Here is a 24,227-nt window from a genome sequence, read left to right on the forward strand (position 1 = left end):
TCAAAGTTTTCAAAGACACTACAAACTACAAACTACAAACTATGAAGAAGGCTCTGTCGCCCGTGTCCGGTGCTTGGTCCTGACTGGAGGAGACAGGAGGTTGGCATCAGAGGAGCAGAGCCGACGGGACGGGGTGTGGTGATGGAGCAGGTCGGTGAGGTAGGAGGGGGCCTGATTATGGAGGGCTTTGTGAGTCAGGAGCAGGACCTTGTATTGGATCCGTTGTGGGACTGGAAGCCAGTTCTGGAGAACAGGGGTGATGTGATCACGGAGCGGGAGTGGGTGAGCAGACTAGCGGAGTTATTACAGAAATACTTTCTTCCCGGCAGACCTCCTCATTCACCTTCTCCGCTCCTGACCACATCCGGTATCAGATAACCGAACAGCTCAACCTCAGCACAGAATGTGAGTGGCACTATGAGAATACACATCTTCGACTCATCACTTTAATGTCTTCATTATCATCTTCATCATCATAACAGTACCATTACAGTGACCGCTTTAGTGGTACCATTACATGTCAGTTCTAAATGCTTCAATGCCAGCTAATAATAAACTGTTAATTATTAATTATTAAGAATTGATGTAGAGTGTGCAGTAGCACTTGTATTTCACAATAAATATACCTTTTGACAGTAAACTTCTCCTACCTTACAGTCGTCCTGGATGATGAGACGATGTTAGTCTGTGTTAGCGTAACATCACAGTAATGTTACAAGATGTGTCTCATTTAGCAGCAAGTCTCCAGAGATGAGTTGAAATATTTAAATGTGAACACCAAAATATGTCAGAATCCTCCACTGACGTATTTGACCGGAAAATGTAAAGAATAATCAAGATCAATTAAGAGGTTTAAAAATTCCTCATTAATCGCTAGTTTTCAGTTAATATCCCAAACTAAAGTAATATCTTCAAGCGGATGTCTTTCTTCATCAACTTAAAAATGTAGCTAAAATATTAGGACATGATTTTTTCCAAAACTTTCTCTACTTTTGATTTTTGTCTGTACAAACATTTGCAAAAGTCGGACTTTCATACGATGTAATGTCAAGAGCAACATGTACAGGATGAAACTGCATTCAGGTTTTAGTGTCAGAGATCTACTCCATCTTCTGACATTTTGGGATCAGAGGCTGAATCTTCTAATTCTAAAATTTCCATCGCTAATCGAGTTTGAAATCGACTGTGAATCGAATTATGACCCCAAAAATAGAAATGTGAGGTTCACAGGCCTGTATGGTAAAGTTATAAGATCAACCTCAATCCAGAGAGCTTCGTCTAGTCTCTCAAATCTCTACATTTGCATATTTCGTTTTCGTGAACCTTGTTCCTCAGAGATGAAGCAGCCCAACATCATCCGGAGCAGTCTGGTTCACCTAACGTTAACCGAAACACAGCCACAGTAACATTATCTCATTGAGTGTAAAACATTTTAAAGAGCTTTCCAAAAGTTAAACTACACCTACCGTTAAATCCTTGTATTCCTGGTTAGAAGAATAAAAATATAATGATAAAATAATACATTTTAACTTTTTTAATGTTCAACTCAAGTATAAAACAAGACCAACAGCGCAGTAACGTTGCTATCTTTCACAATGAATACAACAGAATGCGTTTATTTCCCATACCTTACAGTTAGCTTAGTCTGGGTTAGCATAGTTATGATAGTAGCAATGTTAACTAGCTAGCATCTCGTTAGCGTAGTCTGGGTTAACATAGTAACAGTAGTAGCAACGTTAACTAGCTAGCATCTCGTTAGCGTAGTCTGGGTTAGCATCTCGTATGCTACAGTAGTAGCAACGTTAACTAGCTAGCATCTCGTTAGCGTAGTCTGGGTTAGCATCTCGTATGCTACAGTAGTAGCAACGTTAACTAGCTAGCATCTCGTTAGCGTAGTCTGGGTTAGCATCTCGTATGCTACAGTAGTAGCATCTCGTTAGCGTAGTCTGGGTTAGCACGTATGCTACTAGATGCGTCTCTTCTTGGCGGCAAAACGAACTTGAACTCTCTCGAAACGAAACTGTGCTGAGATGTTTGAAAGAAGAAGCGAAACAGTCCACATCCGTGGTTCTGGTTCCGGCAGTAACGGCACAAATTGTGCCAACAAAGTCGATAATCCACCATTTTCATAACTGTTTAACCAATTCCCGCACATTTCCCCAAATCTCTCCTCCTCATCTCCTGCCTCGCTCTCTGCAGCTCAAACGGGTAAAAACATGACGTGTTCGGCTCACGTGGGTGAATCAGCCAATCACATCACGGCCTTCAATTAACGTTAGAAAAATTATAATATCATTATATTATCATTCTTTTTTTTAAATAAATGTAATTTATATATTTTCTTACTCGGTGATATCATATAATACTTTTACATCTTCTGCATCCAAAAAGGGAAAAAACAAAGAGCCCACATAACACGATAGAGCTTCACTCAGATATGATTCAAGGATTCAAGGGTTCAAGGATCATTTATTGTCATTTTGCAACACAGAGATGCACAACAAAATTCAGTAATATGGCCGACATCGTCACATTAAAAATCCAACATGAGGAAAACACTTGGCATCTTGATGTAAACACAGAGTCACCTCCTCTGGTCCACAGGAGTCCTGCTGCTTGATCTGAGACGCCACGATGTCCATGGGTCTGTGTGAAGATGTTGCTCAACAGTGATGCTGTTTGTTGGTTTCTTTATGACTTATGATGTTGTCTCCGTATCTTGAATTATTTTATTATTTTATGATGTTTGTAATTTATTGCTGTTTATTTTCTATAATCTGTTATCTGTGTTTTAATATGACGATCCTGTAACGCTGCTATCTCGGCCAGGTCTCCCGAGAAAAGAGATTCAAAATCTCACTGGGATCATTCTGGATTAAAAAAAGGTTAAATTAATGAATTTTAAAAATTCCGGCTGAAGCACCAAAAGAAGATCGGTTTAAAGGGTTTTATTTCTTCCATCTCGTGATAGAAATGACCTTCTTCATTCAGGACTCGTTGGTTTGAGGGTAACAGTTCCTGAGAAAAGTCAGAAGATGGCGCCGTCGTCCAATGAATAGAAATAATTGATAAACAGGAAAAAATTCACAGTTATTATATGAAGATCAAACCAGGCTAAAATACATTCTTTTATTTCTATTTTATGTCATTTCTATGTTTTTCAAATGAGCTTCGACTGTGGTTCTCCTCTATCCAAGACTCATCTGCATTCATTCATTCATTAGGAAACATGTCTACTTCATTTTCCAGCGAGACACCAAGATATGTGAATAACTGGACAATTTCTATCACTGAGACCTCCTGAGATCAATAACCAACTCTGGTCTTTCAATACTCTGGTCTGATAAATGATTCAAGCTCTCTCTGGTTTGTAGGTTGGCCGTAGCTTTAAGTAGAGTAACGAGGAGGCAGCAGGTCGAACAAAGCCGCGCAGTTTAACCTGATGGATGTAAATGATTCTAAAGTTGGAACATTAACGATGATAAGATAAGATAAGATAAGATAATCCTTTATTAACAATAGGAGTCATAAACACTGATATGGAACACATGAACTCGCTGCACAACGTGATGATACAAAAAATGTGTCAGATTTCTTCTGTTGAATACAAACATATAATAAAAAACTGTTTAATGTTTATCTTGTGTTCCTACTATGTTTATGTGTAATCATTGTATCAGTATGTAATAACTGCTTTATAACAGACTATAATGCAGTCGTGATCAGATTGAGTTAATTAAATAAACTGCTGTAGAAACAGACCATGAATTATAGTATAAAACACAGCTGTAATGATATCACATCATCATTTTGTGATCTTTTTTATTTTATATATTTTATTTAGTTTATATATTTTATATATTGTATATATTTTATATGTTTAAATGTTTAAATCATTTAATTTCGAGTTCCTGAAAGTTTAAAAAGCAGCTGCAGTTTTTTTCCACCACACGTGTTGGAAACATTGTGCGGTGTTTCTTCTTCTTCTCTGTCTGCTGACGGATGTTCGTCACGTCGTGACCTCCAGGCTTCACGCTGCCGCAGCCTCGTTTCTTCTTCTTCTTCTTCTTCTTCTTCTTCTTCTTCTTCTTCTTCTTCTTCTTCTTCTTCTTCTTCTTCTTCTTCTTCTTCTTCTTCTTCACCTCATGCACATCCTGCTGCTGACTTCCTGTCGTGGTGAAGCTGCAGAAAACCAACCAAACAAACAAACAAATGATTTTTCCATCACCGTTCACCACACAGTCATGTGGCTACAGTAGGTTACACTGGGTCAGATTCTACCTTCATGATGATGATGATGATGATGATGATGATGATGATTCTTACATCTAGAAAGAGCCCAAAGCCTCAGGGTCACTGTGTGTCATTAATATAACAATATAGCAGCTACTTTATTTAGTAAGTCGACCACTAAAGTAAAAAAAGGTTCCTACATTATGTCTTTGTCTATCTGTAAATTTCCCCGCTGCGGGACTAATAAAGGATTATCTTATCTTATCTTATCGTATCTTATCTTTGTGTGGCCATGTCTCGTGCATATTGTGAAGGAATTCTCCTTGTTGGATGTTAAACTTCCCTCATGTAGGTTAAAGGTAACTGTCTGTAGGTCAGGTCAACGGTCTGTCTCTCTTCGCCTGTCTCACTCTGTGCCTGATAAGGCCAAGCTGGCTCTGGCAGCTGGTAGGCCAAGGTCAGCTAGAAACCTTCTGTATTCGGTTTAGACTCAACAGGCTGGTGTCTGGTTGGAGAGAGACTGTACACTACTGTGGTAGCAGTACTCTAATAGTGTGCTACTATTCTCCGTCGAGCTTCAATAAATGTTACTGCTTAAGACATCTGGGTCTGCCGAAACTTCTTCTGTCTCGAGGGATTTCCATCACACACATTACTCAATAAAGTTTTATCAAACTAACACACAGGAAACATGAGCAGTATATAAACTTTATTGTGAGATGAGTTTCCCTCCATTAAATATTATTATTGTTATTATTATTATTATTATTATTTTTATTGTCATTGTTTTGATTTACTTCTGTTCATCATCACTGTATTTGATTTCTTTCTTTTTTAAAATATTACCACAAAAACAAGGAGAAAATGAGCAGAACATTTTGATTCCAGAATGACAATTAATAATAATAATAATAATAATAATAATAATAATAATAATAATAATGATAATATGGGCTGCACGGTGGTGTAGCACCCCTGCGACCCTTAACTGGATAAGCAGGTTAGAATAAACTCCGGTTATGATGTTTTACTCTCTCTGGGATTCAAACAGGTTTTAATTGATCTGATCGTTTAGTATCTTTTATTGTTTGTTTCTCATAAAAAGAACTCGTCTTGTCTCCTTTCATTCTCATAGAAAGAGTGAAAGAAGCATATAAGAAACATAATATGATGTCAATGAATACTTGCAGAGAATGAACAGAGGAGCCTGATTGTGTTAAGAGAACAATATGAATATTAAAATATCAAGAATAAAATACAAAGCTAAAGTAAAGTACCCAAAGCTTTGGGTTCCACCTGGTGAAAATAATAATAACAATAATAATAATAATAATAATGAACTAAATCTATAAAGCACAGTTTCATTAAAATGAGATCAACGAGCAGCTGTTTGTTTGTGACACCTGAATATATGAGTGGAATATTGAGTGACATATTTATCTCGGAGGAACAATGTGAGCACATCTGGTTTATATTTAGGCGTCGGATCTGTTTTCTCACGCTGATCCTGAGGCCACACCTGATGAAGCGTCTTCACCTCAGCACCGCCTGACCTCGATACCCTCGATACCCACACACACCCACACACACACACACACACACACACACACACACACACACACACACACACACACACACACACACACACACACACATCCTGTCCCAGCAGGCTTTGAGGCAGAAACCACGGCCGCCTTCGTCTGTGACGCTTCGTGCAGCTCGTCCTCACCGAGCGACCACATCCTGTGGAAACAGTGAGGGAGATGTTTCCAGCAGCAGCAGCCAATCAGATGGCAGAAACAAACACCTCCACAGGATGATGAATAAAGAAATAGAACAAGTGCAACAAACCGGAGAACTACATTTAATCCTACTGATTTGTTTAAATACTTCTGTTTCTTACACTGTTATTATTTTAAATGAAGAAAGCATGTTTGACCTTTGACCTTCCTTATATTCAGTATAAATGTTGACAATAATAATATTAAAAATAATGATTTTATTTGTGTAGCACTTTTCAAGCTGGGAGCACAAAGTGCTTTCCATAGACAGCAGATCAATAGAATAACAAAATAATGAAAAAATTAAAATAAATTAAAAGACCAGATGAAACACATACAAAGATAGATCATTCAGAACAATAAAAGGAAGGAGAGGTGAAACTATTAAAATAAACAACAAAGCTTTATTTAAAAATAAATCAATAAAAATGAATTGTCATGTTAAAAAGGCAAGGTGGTAAAAATGTGTCTTAAGACAGGATTTAAAAGCAGACTGAATGTTAACTGGAGGAATGTTCCAGAGCTGAAGTCACCCTGAGACCCTAACCCTCAGACCTGATGGGCCTTTATGGACACTGGAGGGTTAAAGTTCACTGATGTATTCTGTAAACCCTTGTGAGTAAAGAGTCACATTTAAAGATGGACTGCTAACCAGTGCATGGCGGCTAGAAGAGACAAGGGATGTGAACCCTTAGAATGAACACCGTCGTCCTGGAGTCACTTTAATCTGAACTCTGGTCCGGGTCTCAATCACACCTCAGTGCACAAACATCCGTTACAAGAGGAACACATGTGTACTGTATCAGCCAGACAGATGCTCTCCTCTCATTTTAATTTGCCCAACAGACATAAACATAAACACATAAAGTCTGAATGTTTGAAATCACACAGAATCTCACTGCAACAGAAAAGAGTTACCAGCTCATTTACGCTCATCATTATATATATATATATATATATATATATATATATATATATATATATACAGCGGGTAAAATAAGTATTGAACACGTCACCATTTTTCTCAGTAAATATATTTCTAAAGGTGCTATTGACATGACATTTTCACCAGATGTCGGTAACAACCCAAGTAATCCATACATACAAAGAAAACCAAACAAATAAGTTCAGAAATTAAGTTATGTGTCATAAAATGGAATGACACAGGGAAAAAGTATTGAACACATGAAGAAAGGGAGGTGCAAAAAGGCATGGAAAGCCAAGACACCAGCTGAAATCTATCAGTGATTAGAAAGCAATCCTGCCCCTTGTCAGTGCAAATAATATCAGCTGGTTCAGTCCCAACTGATGGCCTATAAAAAGGTGTCTCATTACCAAGGTGTCACACAAGAAACATCTCATGATGGGTAAAAGCAAAGAGCTCTCTCAAGACCTTCACAACCTTATTGTTGCAGAACATACTGATGGCATTGGTTCCAGAAGGATTTCTAAACTTCTGAATGTTCCAGTGAGCACTGTTGGGGCCATAATCCAGAAGTGGAAAGAACATCATTTCACCATAAACCGGCCACGACCAGGTGCTCCTCGCAAGATTTCTGACAGAGGAGTGAAAAGAATTATCAGAAGAGTTGTCCAAGAGCCAAGGAGCACTAGTGGAGAGCTTCAGAAAGACCTGGAATCAGCAGGTACAATTGTTTCAAAGAAAACAATAAGTAATGCATCAACCGCCGTGGCCTGTATGCACGCTCACCACGCAAGACTCCACTGCTGAAGAAAAAGCATGTTGAAGCTCATTTAAAGTTTGCTGCTCAACATTTAGACAAGCCTGTGAAATACTGGGAGAATATAGTCTGGTCAGATGAGACCAACATGGAACTCTTTGGAGGCCATAATACACACCATGTTTGGAGGTCAAATGGCACTGCACATCACCCCAAAAACACCAGACCAACAGTGAAGTTTGGAGGTGGAACATCATGGTGTGGGGCTGTTTTTCAGCATACGGCACTGGCAAACTTCATATAATTGAAGGAAGGATGAATGGAAAAATGTACCGAGACATTCTTGATAAAAATCTGCTGCCATCTAGCAGGATGATGAAGATGAAACGAGGGTGGACATTTCAGCAAGACAATGATCCCAAACACACAGCCAAGGAAACTCTCCATTGGTTTCAGAGAAAGAAAATAAAGCTGCTAGAATCCAATAGAAACTCTATGGAAAGAACTAAAGATCAGAGTTCATAGAAGAGGCCCACGGAACCTTCAAGATCTGAAGACTGTTTGTGTGGAAGAATGGGCCAAAATCACACCTGAGCAATGCATGCCACTAGTTTCTCCATACAGGAGGCGTCTTGAAGCTGTCATTACCAACAAAGGCTTCTGTACCAAGTATTAAATACATTTCAGTAAGCGTGTTCAATACTTTTTCCCTGTGTCATTCCATTTTATTACACATAACTTAATTTCTGAACTTATTTGTTTGGTTTTCTTTGTATGTATGGATTACTTGGGTTGTTACCGACATCTGGTGAACAATTCATGTCAATAGCACCTTTAGAAATATATTTACTGAGAAGAATGGTGACGTGTTCAATACTTATTGTACCCGCTGTATGTATATCATATCAGTTAGAACATGTCAACAGAGTTTATCAGCAGATAACCTGGAGAGCAGCTCTCTACAGTGAACACTTCTGCAGCAACACGCTCATATTGATCTCAACCAGAGCGTCTGTTCACCTTCATTCGTGTCTTTGTATTAACTTTGTATGTCATCGCTTCATGTTTTTACTTTTGAAGTTTAAGTTTCACCGGTGAAATTAGAAACGAGCTGATCAGATCTCAGCTCTGATGAATCCAGTCTCACATCTCAGATGATGGTTGGTCTGACAGCGACGCCACAGCAGCCTGAACATTACTGTCACACACATCCACTCAAATAATCGATTATTAAAATAATCAATTATTCATTGAGAAGAAAAGCTCACCGACTTTAAAAAGTTAGAATCTGAATTTACCGTTGGCACAACAATGAAAGGTTATTTCAGATAATGTATTTACTTGTGTTTGTCAAACGGCTTAGTAACAAAATGAAAAGAAATGTTTAATGAATAAATCAGTTTTTGTAATAAAGTCTCTGATTTCATGTGTTTTTATGTTCCATCTGTAATCCTGAATGTTTTGGTATACATATTAATAAACCAGGCTGAACATGTTCTGTCCCCTTTGTTTCCTTTTCTTTACGTCTCCATGCTTTCTCTGGTAACCCCTGTATAATGTCACATTGCTATGAATTGTGGGTAATTCCCTGCAGAAATATGGGCTTCCAGAAAGTGTTCATAAAGGAATCATTGATTAACCAAGTATTCAGCATTTAATAGGTTAACTCCTCATCTGAAAAGAGACGACAAGAATAAATGAAACTATAAGTTATGAGTCTCCAAGTGCATGATGGGTCAGCTCCCAAAGCATCCTGGGTAAAAAGGACAGAGAGAGCGTCTTGTCTAAACATTTGAGTATCATGAACATAACTCGAGTTCTGTCCATGAAGTTCTGAAGTACTCAAACCATTTACTTCAGTAAAAGTAGAAATACTGCAGTATAAAATACTCCACTACAAGTAACTGTTCTGCATTCAAGTACAGAAGTATTAGCAACAAAATGTCCTTAGTATCAAAGTATAAGTGCTCATAATGCAGAGTGATCGCTGTCATAACTGTATTACTGGATGATTAGTATTGATGTATTGATATTCATGCTGGTCACCATTTGAACTCATTTATTCACTTCTGGTTTCATCAACAATAAATAAACTGATCAGATCTTTTGTTTGTAAAACCTTCATCACATGCCCTCACATGCATTAAAAGGCACTAACGTGCACTCACATGCGCTAAAAGGCATGCTCACATGCACTAAAAGGCACTAACATGCACTCACATGCACTAAAAGTCACGCTCACATGCACTAATATGCACTAACATGCACTCACATGCACTAAAAGTCACGTTCACATGCACTAAAAGGCACTAAAAGGCACTAACATGCACTCACATGCACTAAAAGGCAGGTTCACATGCACTAAAAGGCACTAACATGCACTCACATGCACTAAAAGTCACGCTCACATGCACTAAAAGGCCCTAACATGCACTGACTTGGACTAAAAGGCCCTAACATGCACTTACATGCACTAAAAGGCACTAACATGCACTAAAAGGCCCTAACATGCACTCACATGCACTAAAAGGCACTAACATGCACTAAATGGTACGCGGCCGGCCGTCTATGTGACCAAAGAGGAGAAGCTCTGATAAAAACAAACAGAGAGACTTCATTCTGAGATCAGGTGGACGTTCCTCCTCCAGATGTTTACAGAGATGACGGCATTTAAACTTATGTTAAATAAACTGAACTATTGTTAGGAATGTTTCTTCACAGGAGGAGAACGAGTCACCTGAAAGGAAGGGTGTGATAGCTCCACTTCTGCTGGAGAACTGGAGCCCCCATTCATCTATGACATAATCCCCCTTTAACAATGGGGTAAATATGATTTAGTGTCATTGAGGTTAATATAGATGTAACGTATGGTGCTGTGAGATTGCTGCTAGACCGCTCCTTTAATAGACTACAACACAAAGGACTCTGGGAGTCCAACCTGCTCTCTACAATGTCATTCATTCATTCACCAGGTGAAGTTGGTCATCACGACCTCATGTGGAAAACAAATCGAACTATTCCAACTCTGTGAACAAAGAAGCTCCACAAAGAACCAGTCCTCCCAGTTTGGTTTTGGAGAGCTTGACTGGTCCTGACCTCAACGTCACACATGCTTGTATTTCTGAATTCAATATCTTGATTTAATTCATCACTAATAAAGATCAATATTCACTGATCACAGTTTGGGTCTGTTTGTTGTTTTTTAACATTCATTCATTCAGTTTATCGTTAGTTTAACTGTTTATTTTTACACACACACACACACACACACACACACGCACACACACACACACACACACACACACACACACACACACACACACACACACACACACACACACACACACACACACACACACACACACACACACACACACACACACACACACACACACACACACACACACACTGCTCTGTGCATTGCTGGTGTTTTGTGCAGCAGAGCAAACAGGAAACCACAGAGAGAACGGATGCTTCACCCAGTTTGAGCTGCTGATCACAAACACAGATTCTTCTCTTCCGCTTGTTTTATTAATATTTATGTTTAACATCTGCATCAAACGGCAGAAGACTCAACAACAAACTAACTTCACTACAGCGTCTTTAAAATCTAACAAGCATCAGTCAATACTGAAGCTCCTTCTTAAACGTTCATCACACAGTTAATCTGCTCAAACATATTACATACAGTTACTGCAGAAATGCATACCGTTTGCCAGTATATTGTGATTATATTATTAAATATAAAGTGTTTTCAGGTTCAGTCTAAATGAGAAAGGAGTTCATGGAACATCGTGCTCATTGAGACTTCTGTTTCACTGACTGTGTGAAGAGTTTTGACTAAAACATGTTGGCATCAAAGAAACCTGTAAACCCCGTCACCAGAGAGATGAAGCATCACGCTGGAGATCATGTCTCATAAACCAACTGTTCTCAGAAGTGACTCAGTTCTTTCCTTTAACTCAAGCGTTCATTAACAGACACTCAGATCTACAGAAACACGTCTTTATCAGAAACACCAACACCATCTACTAAAATATTAACGAATGAAAACATTTATCTAAATAAACAATAAACAAAATCATAATCATAATTTGATCATCTGTTGTTACCAATGTTTTTTTTAACGTGCAAAGCAAACTTTTCTAAATATCCAGTGATGGAAAGTAACTCAGTAAATGTACTCAAGTACTACTATACTAGTACCTGCTACTTTACTTCTCCTCCACTAATTAATTATAAACTACGAGCAGTATATAAGTAATTCAAATGAGCGCCACCTTTAAAGTGAAGAACATATTAATGCATCAATAACTAAAATATAATCATATCATATTTATTATTCTGCATTATGAGTACTTTTACTTTTGGTACCTACAAAAGGAAAAATACGGGTTTTATTTTGCAAGTATTATCATTCTTATTATTAAAATTATTAATTATTATGATAATGTTGTTGATATAATATATATATATATAATTATTATTGCTATATTATAATAATAACAATAATAATAATTATGATTACACATACAGACTCCAAACAATGAGGATTTAAATCTAATGTCAGCTGTTCTGAATAAAAAACACAACAGTCTGTTGTTGTTTCATTCTTTATTGGAACAGTTTGTATTTTACAGTTTTCAAACATTTTTTATTGACATCAGTTGATCAGACTGTTGAAATATTAAAAGTATTAAATGAATAAAATGTTACTGTGATATTTGCATCAGCAGGACACAAAGAGTCAAAGTTCATTCATCAAAAGCAACGACATCACTGATAAAGATTTCATGTATAACAGTATGAAGACATGAACACATTATGAATATGATATTTATATTTAGACGTGAAACAGAAGAATGAGACGTCGATCGTCTTCTGGTGAAGCTCTGCAGAGTTTCTACAAAATAAAACATGAAACAATATTGAATGAATGTGACGTGAAACATTATGAAGATCTGCAGAACATAAACAAACATCAGTATATTCATAAAGTAACGCGTTGTACATCAAATCACAAAAAGTTGGCGACAGAACATGTGAATCAGTGAGTGTTTGTGTTTTATCCAGACGTTCAGAGAAAAACATGAACATTTTATGTTTAATAATAATTCAATATTTATATATATATTATAAAAAATATCTTATAAGAACATGAACCTTTTTTAAGCATTTTAGAAAAGACAGAAACAATTTTACTTTAGATTTGGATTTGAATAATGTCTCTTCTCTTTTGTTTGATATTCATCTTTTGTGTTTACATTGTACATTTTTCATTTTTATGATTCAGTAAGTGATGGACTGAGCTTAAAGTCATTGTCTTCAACATCAGAACCCTAAAATGATGTCTCATCTCCTACAAGTTACTAAACACTGCTTATTTGGATTTTTAAAAAAAACTATTCAACTCATAAAACTCGATCTGAGTCTAAATCACACTCTCTGTGGGGAGTGAAAAGATGGACAAACAACTCAGAACTAAATGCAAGTTTTACAATCAAACTTTATTCTAGTTTTTGTAACGAAGCTGTTCATTTGAAACACGTTCAGCAGATGTTTCACAGTAAAAGCCCAACCAGGGGAGGGTTGTGCTGGGAGGCTTTTAATCTGGAAATATGTGCAGGAACTTTTGAGTTTTACTAACGGACGCTTAACTGTGATCAAAAGAGAGGCAATTTGGAATTACATAATTATCATAGGTTTTGTTAAACAGAGTAAAATGTCCGAGGCAGTTTAATCCATCTACGTTTTATTTTGTCCAACCAACTGTCCAAAACCCAAAGACACTAGATTCACTAATAAGACAAACCAAAAGGAGAAAGACATCAAATGTTTGTCATTTTTAACCAAAACTTACTGGTTAGATGCAGATTATGTTTCTATTAATCAACTAATTGTTGCAGCTCTAAAGTTTTTTACTTCTGAATGTATGAAGGCAACAGTCTGATGAGAAAACAGGAGGCTTCATATTGAAACATGATCCCATATCTCATAAAACAGGGAGATAATGGAAACGAAGACGTGTCCGTTATGTGTTTTTATATATATATATATATATATATATATATATATATATATATATATATTGCTGTGAGTCCTGTGGTTTGGTACTCACACTGACTGATCCACAGCCGCAGAGTCATCAACACGTTGAAGACGATGGTCTTCAGGAAGAGCAGCCGGAGACCCAGGATGGTCAGAGACACCATGTTCACCGTAGCATCTGAAAAAAAAATCATCATCATCATCATCATCATCATCATCATCATCACCATCACCATCACCATCATCATCGTCTTCTAGAAGATTCAAACAAACAGAAACTAAAATCATTTTTAAGGATTTAATACAAACCTGGTTGCAAAGTTTCTTCACACAGTTCAGAGGCAGATTCAGCTGAAAGACATCGAGACACAAAATGTGATTATAAGTTATGACAATGATCATTATTTGTCTTTTTCCACAGAGAGAATGAAAAAAGAACATCACCCACATTTCTTATACAGTTTTGGGTTTAAACTTTTCCATTTAGTTTTTTTCCTGAGAGCTTCTGGGAGTGTTGAAACCTCTAAACACAAACTAAAAACCACAAATTCAGCCTTTAATTAAGAATGGTTTATAGATATTTCATGAATGTATTTTATTTTATATATTTATTTTATTCATGTTTTTTTTGTTACCTTATTGTATTTTAGTTTAAAAATGTACTCTATTGTATTCATCACTTGTTTTATTGTATTAATGTGTTTTTTATTTTCACACTGTTACTACTGTTACTGTTATTAATCTAATTTATCACATTTTTATCATTTTAATTTGTCTGTTCTGTAGTTTCCGTCGTTAACACTTGTTCTTTATTATCAGTGAAGCTCTTTGAACTGCACTAACCTGTATGATAGGTCATGTACAAATAAAGTCTGATTCATTGATTGATTGATTGCTTTTCCATAACCATTTGCAGTTCTTTAAATTTGCCATTTCAGTTTTTATTTCTAATTTCCTTGATATCATTTATCTTTTGAATATCAGATTCGTTTTTTTGTTTTGAATTAATTTAACCGTTTCATCTCTGTCAGGGGAAATAGATTCAAACACCCTTTAATGACCTTTACTCTCATGTTTAAACTGATATGATCAGACTCACCACATATGGTCTCATTAGCAGATGAAAACACAGCCACCTGGTTGTACAGCGAGTCATCTGTTATCCGGACGGCGTCGGTCTTACTGAATATTTCTTCATGTTCCTTCTTTGTTGCATTGATTCTGCTGAAGCCGGTGGCCAGACAGGCCGAAGTATGTCCATCTGACAGACTGAAGTAGGACGGCTTGTACTCCTCGTCTGCAAACACAAAAGAACAACTCATCAACACACAGGAACAATGTCCAAACATGGTTATTATTATCGTTATTATTATTGTCATAATGTGATAATGTGTGTCATTAGATGTGTTTGATGGAGCAGATGAAGAAACGAACTTCAGACACACTGTGATTCAAACACACTCTGAAACATCCACGTCAGCTGCCAACCTTTAAAACTGAAGATTAATCATTCACACCTAATAATACAAAATCACACGACTGCTGGGAAAGATCTCAAACTTATTTTAGACGTTCGTATCCATCACAATATTTTATCAGCTGAAACATTTACAAGCAGCAATAAGTACTAAACAAGTTTCTTCACTTTGATTCTAAAGTAAAGTTTGGATGTTTTTCTAAAAAGTACATTTTTATACATTTTATGCAAATACTCATGAGGTTTGGTACTTCTCAGTTTTTGTGTCGTTGTGTAATGTATTTATCAAAGTGTGTATTGTGTTGTGCAGTATTTAGTGTACATGCACAATATCTTTATATTTTCAATAATTTGTTATATTTGAAAATTTTGATTTAGGCTTCATTTAGATATTTAATCTTAATATTTAATTTGTAGCATAAGTGCTCTTCTAATATTGTAAGTATTCTTTTAACTAAAGTATTCATCAGGTCAATATATTTAACCATAAATGAAGTACAATGTTTAAAACCAATAAATACATTAATCATTAAAAGTTTGATAAAGTAAAATCAATTTGCCTTAAGAAAATATATTTGGGGGAACTTTTAACATCTGAGATATTCTGTAACATTTTAGGCTCTGTTAAATAGGAATTTCAACATATTTCAGTTCAAATTTGAAATTTGAATATTCCTTTTTCAACAGTAAGTTTTGTTTCAGCACCAAATAAGAACGTATGAACTTATGTGAACAGTTTCCGCTCTTTTCACTTTGTTTTCAGGATTAATTACGAGAATCTGTTTAGTTTATATTGATCAGATAAAAATTACAATAAGTGTTAAAAATAGATTTTTTTGTTGTTTGCGCTGTAATGTTCCAAAGGCATTTTGAAATATTACATCATGGTATTAATATTATCTTTGTTTTACAGCTAAAATAAAGTCTCACTTACTGGTTATGATGATAAGTTTAACTCCAGATCCAAACACAATCCTGGTGTTGTCGTTCACACACACATTTATCTGGCAGCGAAAACACCAGCGAACTGATTTAACTAACTGGTTATCTTATCATCAATGTTTATTTTATTAATAGGAAGCTAAACGTGTCATTTTGTCTGCACGAATTCTAAAATGTTCAACGCTAAACGTTCGGACAAATTTAAATGACTAATTCAGACATTTAGGGGCTTCTTCTGAACAGCTCAGTTTGATATCGACTACATTCAAAGTGTTTACAAAACCTTGTGTTTTTTATGCTTTGTATCTTTGTACAAACGAATGTATGAAATGCGTTATGTTTCTGTCTTCAAGGTGTGAAGTGAATGTTGAAGTTATAAAGTGTGTTGACAAGTCAAAGTCAACTTGTTCATGTTTACGCTAACTGTGTTCTGCTTCTGTTTAAAACAGTCATATTACAAAACAGTTATGAAATGTGACTATCCGACCCTAACCTTACGACAGTGAAAGTTTAAAATGTTTAATCACTAAAGGAACATGTTCACAAATAAACCTTACTGATAATTATTAATAATTATCATTCTGACTTGATAACAGTCGTAATGGTTATAAACGCACTTACGTGACGATATCTTTACTTTGACTCCAGATCCAAACAAGAGTTTGTTATTGTTAATATTCACACAGCACGTTAGCATCATTCAAAAACTACAGAACATCCTTCATTACGCCGATGACACATCTGTTTATGTTTCTCAATAATTTCAATACATCTGCATATTGTTCATATTCCGATTCATGTTTATTGATGCCGTATACAAGACTAACTTTTCAACATTTAGTGTAAATCGTTTTGTTCACAATCTTTTAATTAGCCGCTGTTTACATATTTTTAAATGAACTCTGTGGTAGTTTGATATTTAAATAATAAAACAGCAGCTGTATGTATATTAAACATATAATTATCAATTATTGTCTCCTGATTAATTATTCAAGTTCCAGCATTAAAACATTACAATCTGACTATTCACTTAGGGACCTTTCTGCAAATAGACATTCATTTTTAGTATTTGTTAGTAAGTAGTATTCATGTATTGTTTGAGTTTCTCGTGACTCACGTGTTTGTACGATTAAACGGATTCCAGCTCCGAAGAGGATTTGAAAGCCGCCATCATTCACACAGTCAGCAGCCGCAGCACAACAACCACTTCAAGTTACTGATTCAAGTTACTGATTACTGAAACACTGATGTCAATTTGTTAAAGTTGTGCTCGTGACACTTTCAAGGAGAAAGTGATTTTTCGGACTTCCTGGTTTAAAATTTTCCAACTTTTAAAGTTCAAGTAAGGACATTTGATAGTTAGTGAAAATATGTTTAATCTTAAGTAATTTATGGAAATGAAGCCTGGGAGATCAAAGGTAATTACAGAATAAAAGAAGCCTTCGCTACTTTTAAAGAAACTTCACATATGGACGTGGTTTTCAGATATTTTATGAAGTCATTTAATGTGTGCGCATGTGAAATGTAAAATATTTCAGGTAAAAACAACATCATCACATGTTGCATGAACATTTTGCATGAATTTCATATTTTTGGTGTTTTATAGTTAGGTTGTGAGTTTAGCATGTTTATGTTTTTAACAAAAACATAAAAATATTGTAAACTAAATCAAACATCTAAGAATTATTTCATTCCCAGTTTGCCCTTTTCAGTCAAAATGAAAGTCGTGTTTTAAGTCACTTTATGTTTATGTTGCTGTTCTAAAATACATCTTATTCCATCCATCAGTCACACAACATGTAGACATAAATCATTCTGATTGGTTGTCATAATTACACGTATTACACCTACAAATGGCCGCTGGACGTTGACATTTCAAAGATGACGAACAACTTACGAGCCTGGACGTGAAGTTTGATCCCATTACCAAAAGTGAACTTGTATCCAACATTCACACATTCATGGAGTCCAGAACCAAAACCATCACACAGTCCCAGCCTCAAAGCAGGAAACGATATACGTCATCTATAAACACTAGGTTCAGTCACAATGACGGACAGATGAGTTTTAAAGGAGAGAAACGTCCAGCGAGAACAAAGAGGTTATATCTCTAAACATGCAGCGAGTCCAAAACCAGTTAAACCAGTTAAACCAGTTAAACCAGTTAAACCAGTTCACCTTTGTTCATCAGCAGCAATCATTGCTCAGCTCCCACATACAGCTCCTGCATTAACATCTTAATATCAAACCCTGTTTGTTTGCTAAATGCGCCTTTAAGTTGAGTAGCATCTATACTGGACGGAAGACAAGATTTCTGTGCGTACCACATGAGTATGATTAAAATATTTGAGATTATTTTAATTCAACAAATTAGAATATGAACATCGGTCCTGTTGTTCATCCAGAGTAAATAAATCAAAGTAACACAACAATAAAAGAGAATTTAAAATATCTTTTGATAAAACTTTCAGCTGAACTCCTGATCCAAAAGTCATTTTAACGTTGTTGCTATTCACACTCTGCATGAACGCTCAACAGTAACCGCTGAGGACAAACAGCTGAATTATAACCTGAACTAATCATTTTGAGGACAACATTTCAGTAAACTCATGGGTGTTTTTTTTATAATGCAGAGTATATTGCATGTTGTATATAACAGTATATTGTTATTTACTACTACTATATATTACACCATAAGGTTAGAGGTAATAGTACTTGTATTAACTATTAATGACTGGATTGTTTGCAGTTGTTTATTTTGTATTAAACATTTTTATCAGTTTTTTTTATATATATATCTACCATCTACTAACTAATTAATTGAGTAAACTTAATTTTCCTAGTACTCTGCAATGACAGAACAAATATGAATATCTAGTTTTTTGGGGGATATTTCGTTATCCATTTATATTGGTGTATGTTTCGTTTGTGATAAAGTTGCATCTCAATCACATATTTATGTTTAACCTCAGCAGGACGACTTGGTTTATTAAAAGTTTGTTTCACGAGACAAAATTGAAATTAGAGTTTGTTGTGCAAATTAACTTCAGATATAAAATATTTCGAGCTGACAGCAAAGAAGCTTTATAAAACATTACTTACCTTAAAGAGTTATAGTTAGTTTCCTTGCTCAACCATTTAAACTGATATTTAACCATTTTGATTATTTAACTAAACTGATCATTTAACCATTTAAACTCAGTCATTTCATTTAACCATTTAAACTGATCATTTAACCATTTAAACTCATCATTTAACCATTTAAACTCATCATTTAACCATTTAAACTCATCATTTAACCATTTAAACTCATCATTTAACCATTTAAACTCATCATTTAACCATTTAAACATGACATTTTATTATTTATTTCTGACATTGAACCATATTAAATGAACATTTTATATTAAAACTAACTATTTTACCATTTAAACTGACCATTAAGCATTACACTGAGCTTTAACTAACTAACCAGCTGTTTAATGAATAGAAACCGGACTCACTTGTTTCTACTGAGACCTGAATCCCTGATCCAAACCGGATCTTTTGGGCTCCAGTCTGAGTCACACAGTAAATGAAGCTTTAACAAGAACTACTACTACTGTTGTGTTCTTACTTTGACTGTCTGTATTGTTGTTATTGACTGTGATCAATAAACATTCTGATTTATACTCCATCCATAAATAACAGTGCTCAGAAATGATTAGGAATTTAAAAGAATGAATTAAGAGAAATAAATCTGTAACAAACGGGAACACGTGACAAATAATAAAACAGAAACATTTAACTTAATGATTGACTCTTTTTTTATAGATTTAGTGAATATCATCCGATAAACCTTTTTTAAGTTTGCAATTTTTCTCAATCAACTGAGCAAAACACAATATTTACCAGAGATATATTGTATAGGTTTTTATATATAAAAGGCAGCTGTTGTTAAATTCCAGTCCAATCATCTGCAATCTCAATAATGTTGTTTTGGACATTTGTAAATGATTAATTGGAATGTTATCACTTATGGATGTGGTTATTATCCGTTTATCTTAAATCTAAATACTAAATCTTACTGTTTTGTATTTTCAGCTCAGTTCCTCGTCCAAACATGAGCCTCCGAGTCCCGTCGTTCACACTCTGAGACGCTTCATCACTTAAACTCACTGAAATAGTTATTTACACCTTCTATATGTTTTCAAAATGATAGATTTGTATGGAGATATTAATATTAAGAACAACGACTGAGCTGGAGATGAGTTTGTTTTCAGTTCAGACATACATTAAGTCAAAGCTGATCATTTTCCATGGCTGACCCTTTGACGGTTAAACACAAAAGAACACTTTTTGATTTTCGCGTTGTATTTTCCCAGAGGTCAATTAAATGATCATGTTGTAGAACATAATAGAACATAATTCTAACTGATCTTAAATCAGCAGTTAAAGGTTATGATCCTGGTTTCAGTCAAACTGTGAATTTTGTGATTGTAATTATTTCATCTGTCAACGGAGACCCGCACCGTTAAAGCAAACAGCTGTTCAATAAATCAGAACAAATGAGCTTTTTTATGAACGAGCTTTGACTGGATTTCTGTTTGAACGTATAAAAACTGTTTACTTTATTCCTGCCCCTTTTTGAAGGTCTGTTATTTTGTCCTGCACAGTTTGATTATTTTTATGATGCTCTGTAAAGCACTTTGGAACTTTCTTTTATTAAATTACCATTTTAAGTTTTTCACGTGCAAAAAACAAACAATAAAACAGTTTTTGTTTAACTCTCACCGGATTGTACGAAGAGTTTAGTTCCTTTCCCGAAGATGAGTTTGCGTGCAGCGTCATTCACACTGTACATGTTGTCGGCTCAAAAACCTCGGAGCCTCGAACCTCTGACTAGTTATGCATAACTCTAGATAATATTACGTCCAATGATCTCAAAAGGATGATTCACTTTAACACAACTACTACTGTTAACACTGTTAAGTTTGTTTGTTTCCTTGTGATGCAATAATAAGTAAAAACATCTAAAGTGTAAGAAGTGAAATTATGATGTAATGGTTGAAATTCAACATAATGTAATAATGTAGTCTTTACATTTATGGGAAATGTTCTGTGCTTATTTAAACTTGTAAAACAGGAATATTAGTGTCAATAAACTAACAAACAAATATGGATGTACACATTAGACCTGAGACACCATGTGAGCCCTGATATAATGACCACAGCTCCTACTTCAACATATTCATTTAAAAAGAACATTAATGTTCAGTATAGTAGATAGAGAGACTTACTGGAGTGAACAGTAACCTTGGTGCCGGATCCAAAAATCAGTTTGTTGGCTCCATAATTCACACAGTGTCACACTTCAGTGCAAAAACACTGAGGACCCCCCCAACCCCCCCAAACCTTTAAATAACCCGTTAGTATTATTATTAGTATTATTATTATTATTATTATTATTATTATTATTATCATCAGACCAAACTTTACAGTTTGAATCCTGCCTGACTGAATGGAATTAGTATTAATTGAAGCACCAGTCATTGTTTTAAATGAAAAAAGGGACAGATTGTTTAGTTGTTGAATCGATGTCTAAAAGTCCAGCTGCTGAATTCAGTCAGCGGAACAACAACACTAAAGGTTCTGATACTATAAAGCTTTGAGGATTCCAACATAAATCATCACATTTGTTTTGTACCACAAGATATTAGAATAACAACATAAGATATTCTACAGAATTCTGTTATTTCTTCATAGCAGACTGTTGCTATGGACACAGTTCTGATCTCTGTATACAGCCAGAGGACAGAGGAAGAAATATAATGATCATTTTTAATCCAAAAAACTATTTAAAATCAATGTTTTGTGTCAAATTATTGATGTCTTTAGAAAGTAGCCGTGTATAAAGCGTGATAACTCACAGCGAGTCGCTCCATATCTAACAGCTATTCTCACAGGGTTTAAGATAATTCAGTTTATGTTTGTATAAACTGCAGGCTTGTTTATCACCATAAATAGTTTTTACGTACCGTCTAGGACGATGAGTTTAATTCCTGATCCAAACTGGAGTTTTTGAACACCAGCTCCAGTCACACAGTTCAGGACGGCTGATCGATAACTGAGACTCCATCCAACTCTCAAAGACTTCACAACTTTTCTTTATCCTTAGTGAAGTCTATGTTTATACATGTTTGGTTTTGCCTGGTATGGACTATCTTATTTGAGACTTTTTTAATTAATGAACTAATTGACAATTATTGGGTCAAAACATGGAGAATCTGCATCTCACTTTTCATGGATCCTTTCTAAATGTTAATGTTCAGAAGTGTCTTCAACGTAAATGATGATTATTGATAATTATGTAAAATAAGGTAATAGCTTCCTCCAACAATCAAAAGTATTGTTCTTTTGAGACTTTAAACAGTAAAAAGCAGAACATATTTCATAAGTGTTGTTTTGCTCGTCTTTATGATTTAGTAGTAATAAACAGTTTTACTCACTGTCATGGATGGAGAGTTTGATTCCAGATCCAAACTGGAGTTTTTGGTAAGCGTCTGCAGTCACACAGTTCAGGACGGCTGACCGATAACTCAGAACCTCCTCCACAAACTCTAAAGCGTTAACATCCTTCATGACTACTTGTTTTTAGTTATTTGTTATTTTTGTACATTTGTGGTTTTGCTTTAGTAGTATCTGATGGATCCATATAATTGTTTAAAGACGTTTGTATTTTATTCTTTCTCAATAAGATAAATGAGATCCTCTTTACCTTTAGTTCTCATAAGAGGTGAGATGATTAAACTGGTCAGTTTAAAGGTGTAATATGTTTACACACATTTTAATAAGTGTTAATCTGGTCTGTGTGGATAGTTTACAGTTTACATGCAGATGGTTTCGAATCATTGCTCAACCTTGAGCAATGAGGCTGCACCAACAGTACTGTTTAATCAGATATAATAACTTATAATAACACATAATAACTAGTGTACGGCAAATAATGATCAGACACAATCAAAATAAGTTTAGTGGGAAATGAGGAAAGACAGCAGATAATGGATGATCTTATAAACTGTAAATATAATCTGATTGACATCACTGAATGACATGCCAGATACTGTACAAATATTAATATTAAATATTCAGACTAAATTAATTAATATTGAAAATCTAAAAAAGTGTTAACTTGAGAGTTTTGGAGTTGAATGAGAACAACCAGATATAATAAAAACTAGCCACAAGAGTAATGAGATGTAAAGTCAAGGAGAAGGGAAAACTGTTTGTGAAGAAAGAAATGTTTTGTTACCAGTAAAAATAAGTAAATGAGGTTTGACTCACTGGTTTCAATTACTAATTTGGTTCCAGTTCCAAAGTAAAGTTTTCTTAGTCCAGACTCAGTCACACAGTACTCAGCTACAAACCAAAAACTCCAGCTCGAGCTTCGTATTTTGTCTGGAAACACTCAAATCTTTTCTCAATGATATGGAAGTGTTTTCTCTTGAAGGTGGAATTCTAATCGAAAAGAGTCATTTTTCAATCTTAAAAGATTATTTTTCTTATTTTGCAGTCTAAAATGTGGTATTTTTCATATGAAACGAATCATTTTGTTCTTGAGACAAAACATACTGTAAAAAACAAGTGAAAATAAACTTACACAACTATTCTCTTCAGATTAAGTGAAAGAAAGTTCTTTTCTTACTGGTTGTACGAACAGAGTTGTTCCGCTGCTAAAGAGAGGTTTGTTGGAGGACAAAATGACTGTTTGGCAACAACCCCTAAAGCATTGACTGCCTACTATGTACAAAAAACAGAAACCTTCCATTACAGCTACTTTAATCTCTACATCTAGTATTTTAGGTTTAACGTTTTAAGTTTAAATACAACAATAATAATTTAACTTACTTTGATGCCCTCCCAAAACAGATTTTTTAGTGCAAACAAAACAAACACTGCATCATAAAGAAGCTGACTAATAAATTGCATATGCAAAGTCTGTATATATAACTATATGAATATCTGTTGAACATATTACTTTTTCTTAATAAAGGCAATAGTATAATTGCGATAGTTGATAGTCTC

General features: G+C 35.1%; 1 protein-coding gene across 1 annotated transcript; it reads right to left on the reverse strand.

The window, feature by feature from the left end:
• Positions 1-12,295: 12,295 nt before the first annotated feature.
• LOC129116399 (M1-specific T cell receptor alpha chain-like) lies at positions 12,296-21,009 on the reverse strand. Its single transcript, XM_054627308.1, has 5 exons — positions 20,937-21,009; positions 14,844-15,041; positions 14,054-14,095; positions 13,815-13,922; positions 12,296-12,599 (listed from the first exon to the last, which is right to left on the reverse strand). Coding segments are annotated over exons 1-5 (420 nt in total). The 5' UTR covers positions 21,007-21,009; the 3' UTR covers positions 12,296-12,597.
• Positions 21,010-24,227: the final 3,218 nt, after the last annotated feature.

Source organism: Anoplopoma fimbria, unplaced genomic scaffold (assembly GCF_027596085.1).
Source record: "Anoplopoma fimbria isolate UVic2021 breed Golden Eagle Sablefish unplaced genomic scaffold, Afim_UVic_2022 Un_contig_8517_pilon_pilon, whole genome shotgun sequence".
NCBI classification, from domain to species: Eukaryota; Metazoa; Chordata; class Actinopteri; order Perciformes; family Anoplopomatidae; genus Anoplopoma; species Anoplopoma fimbria.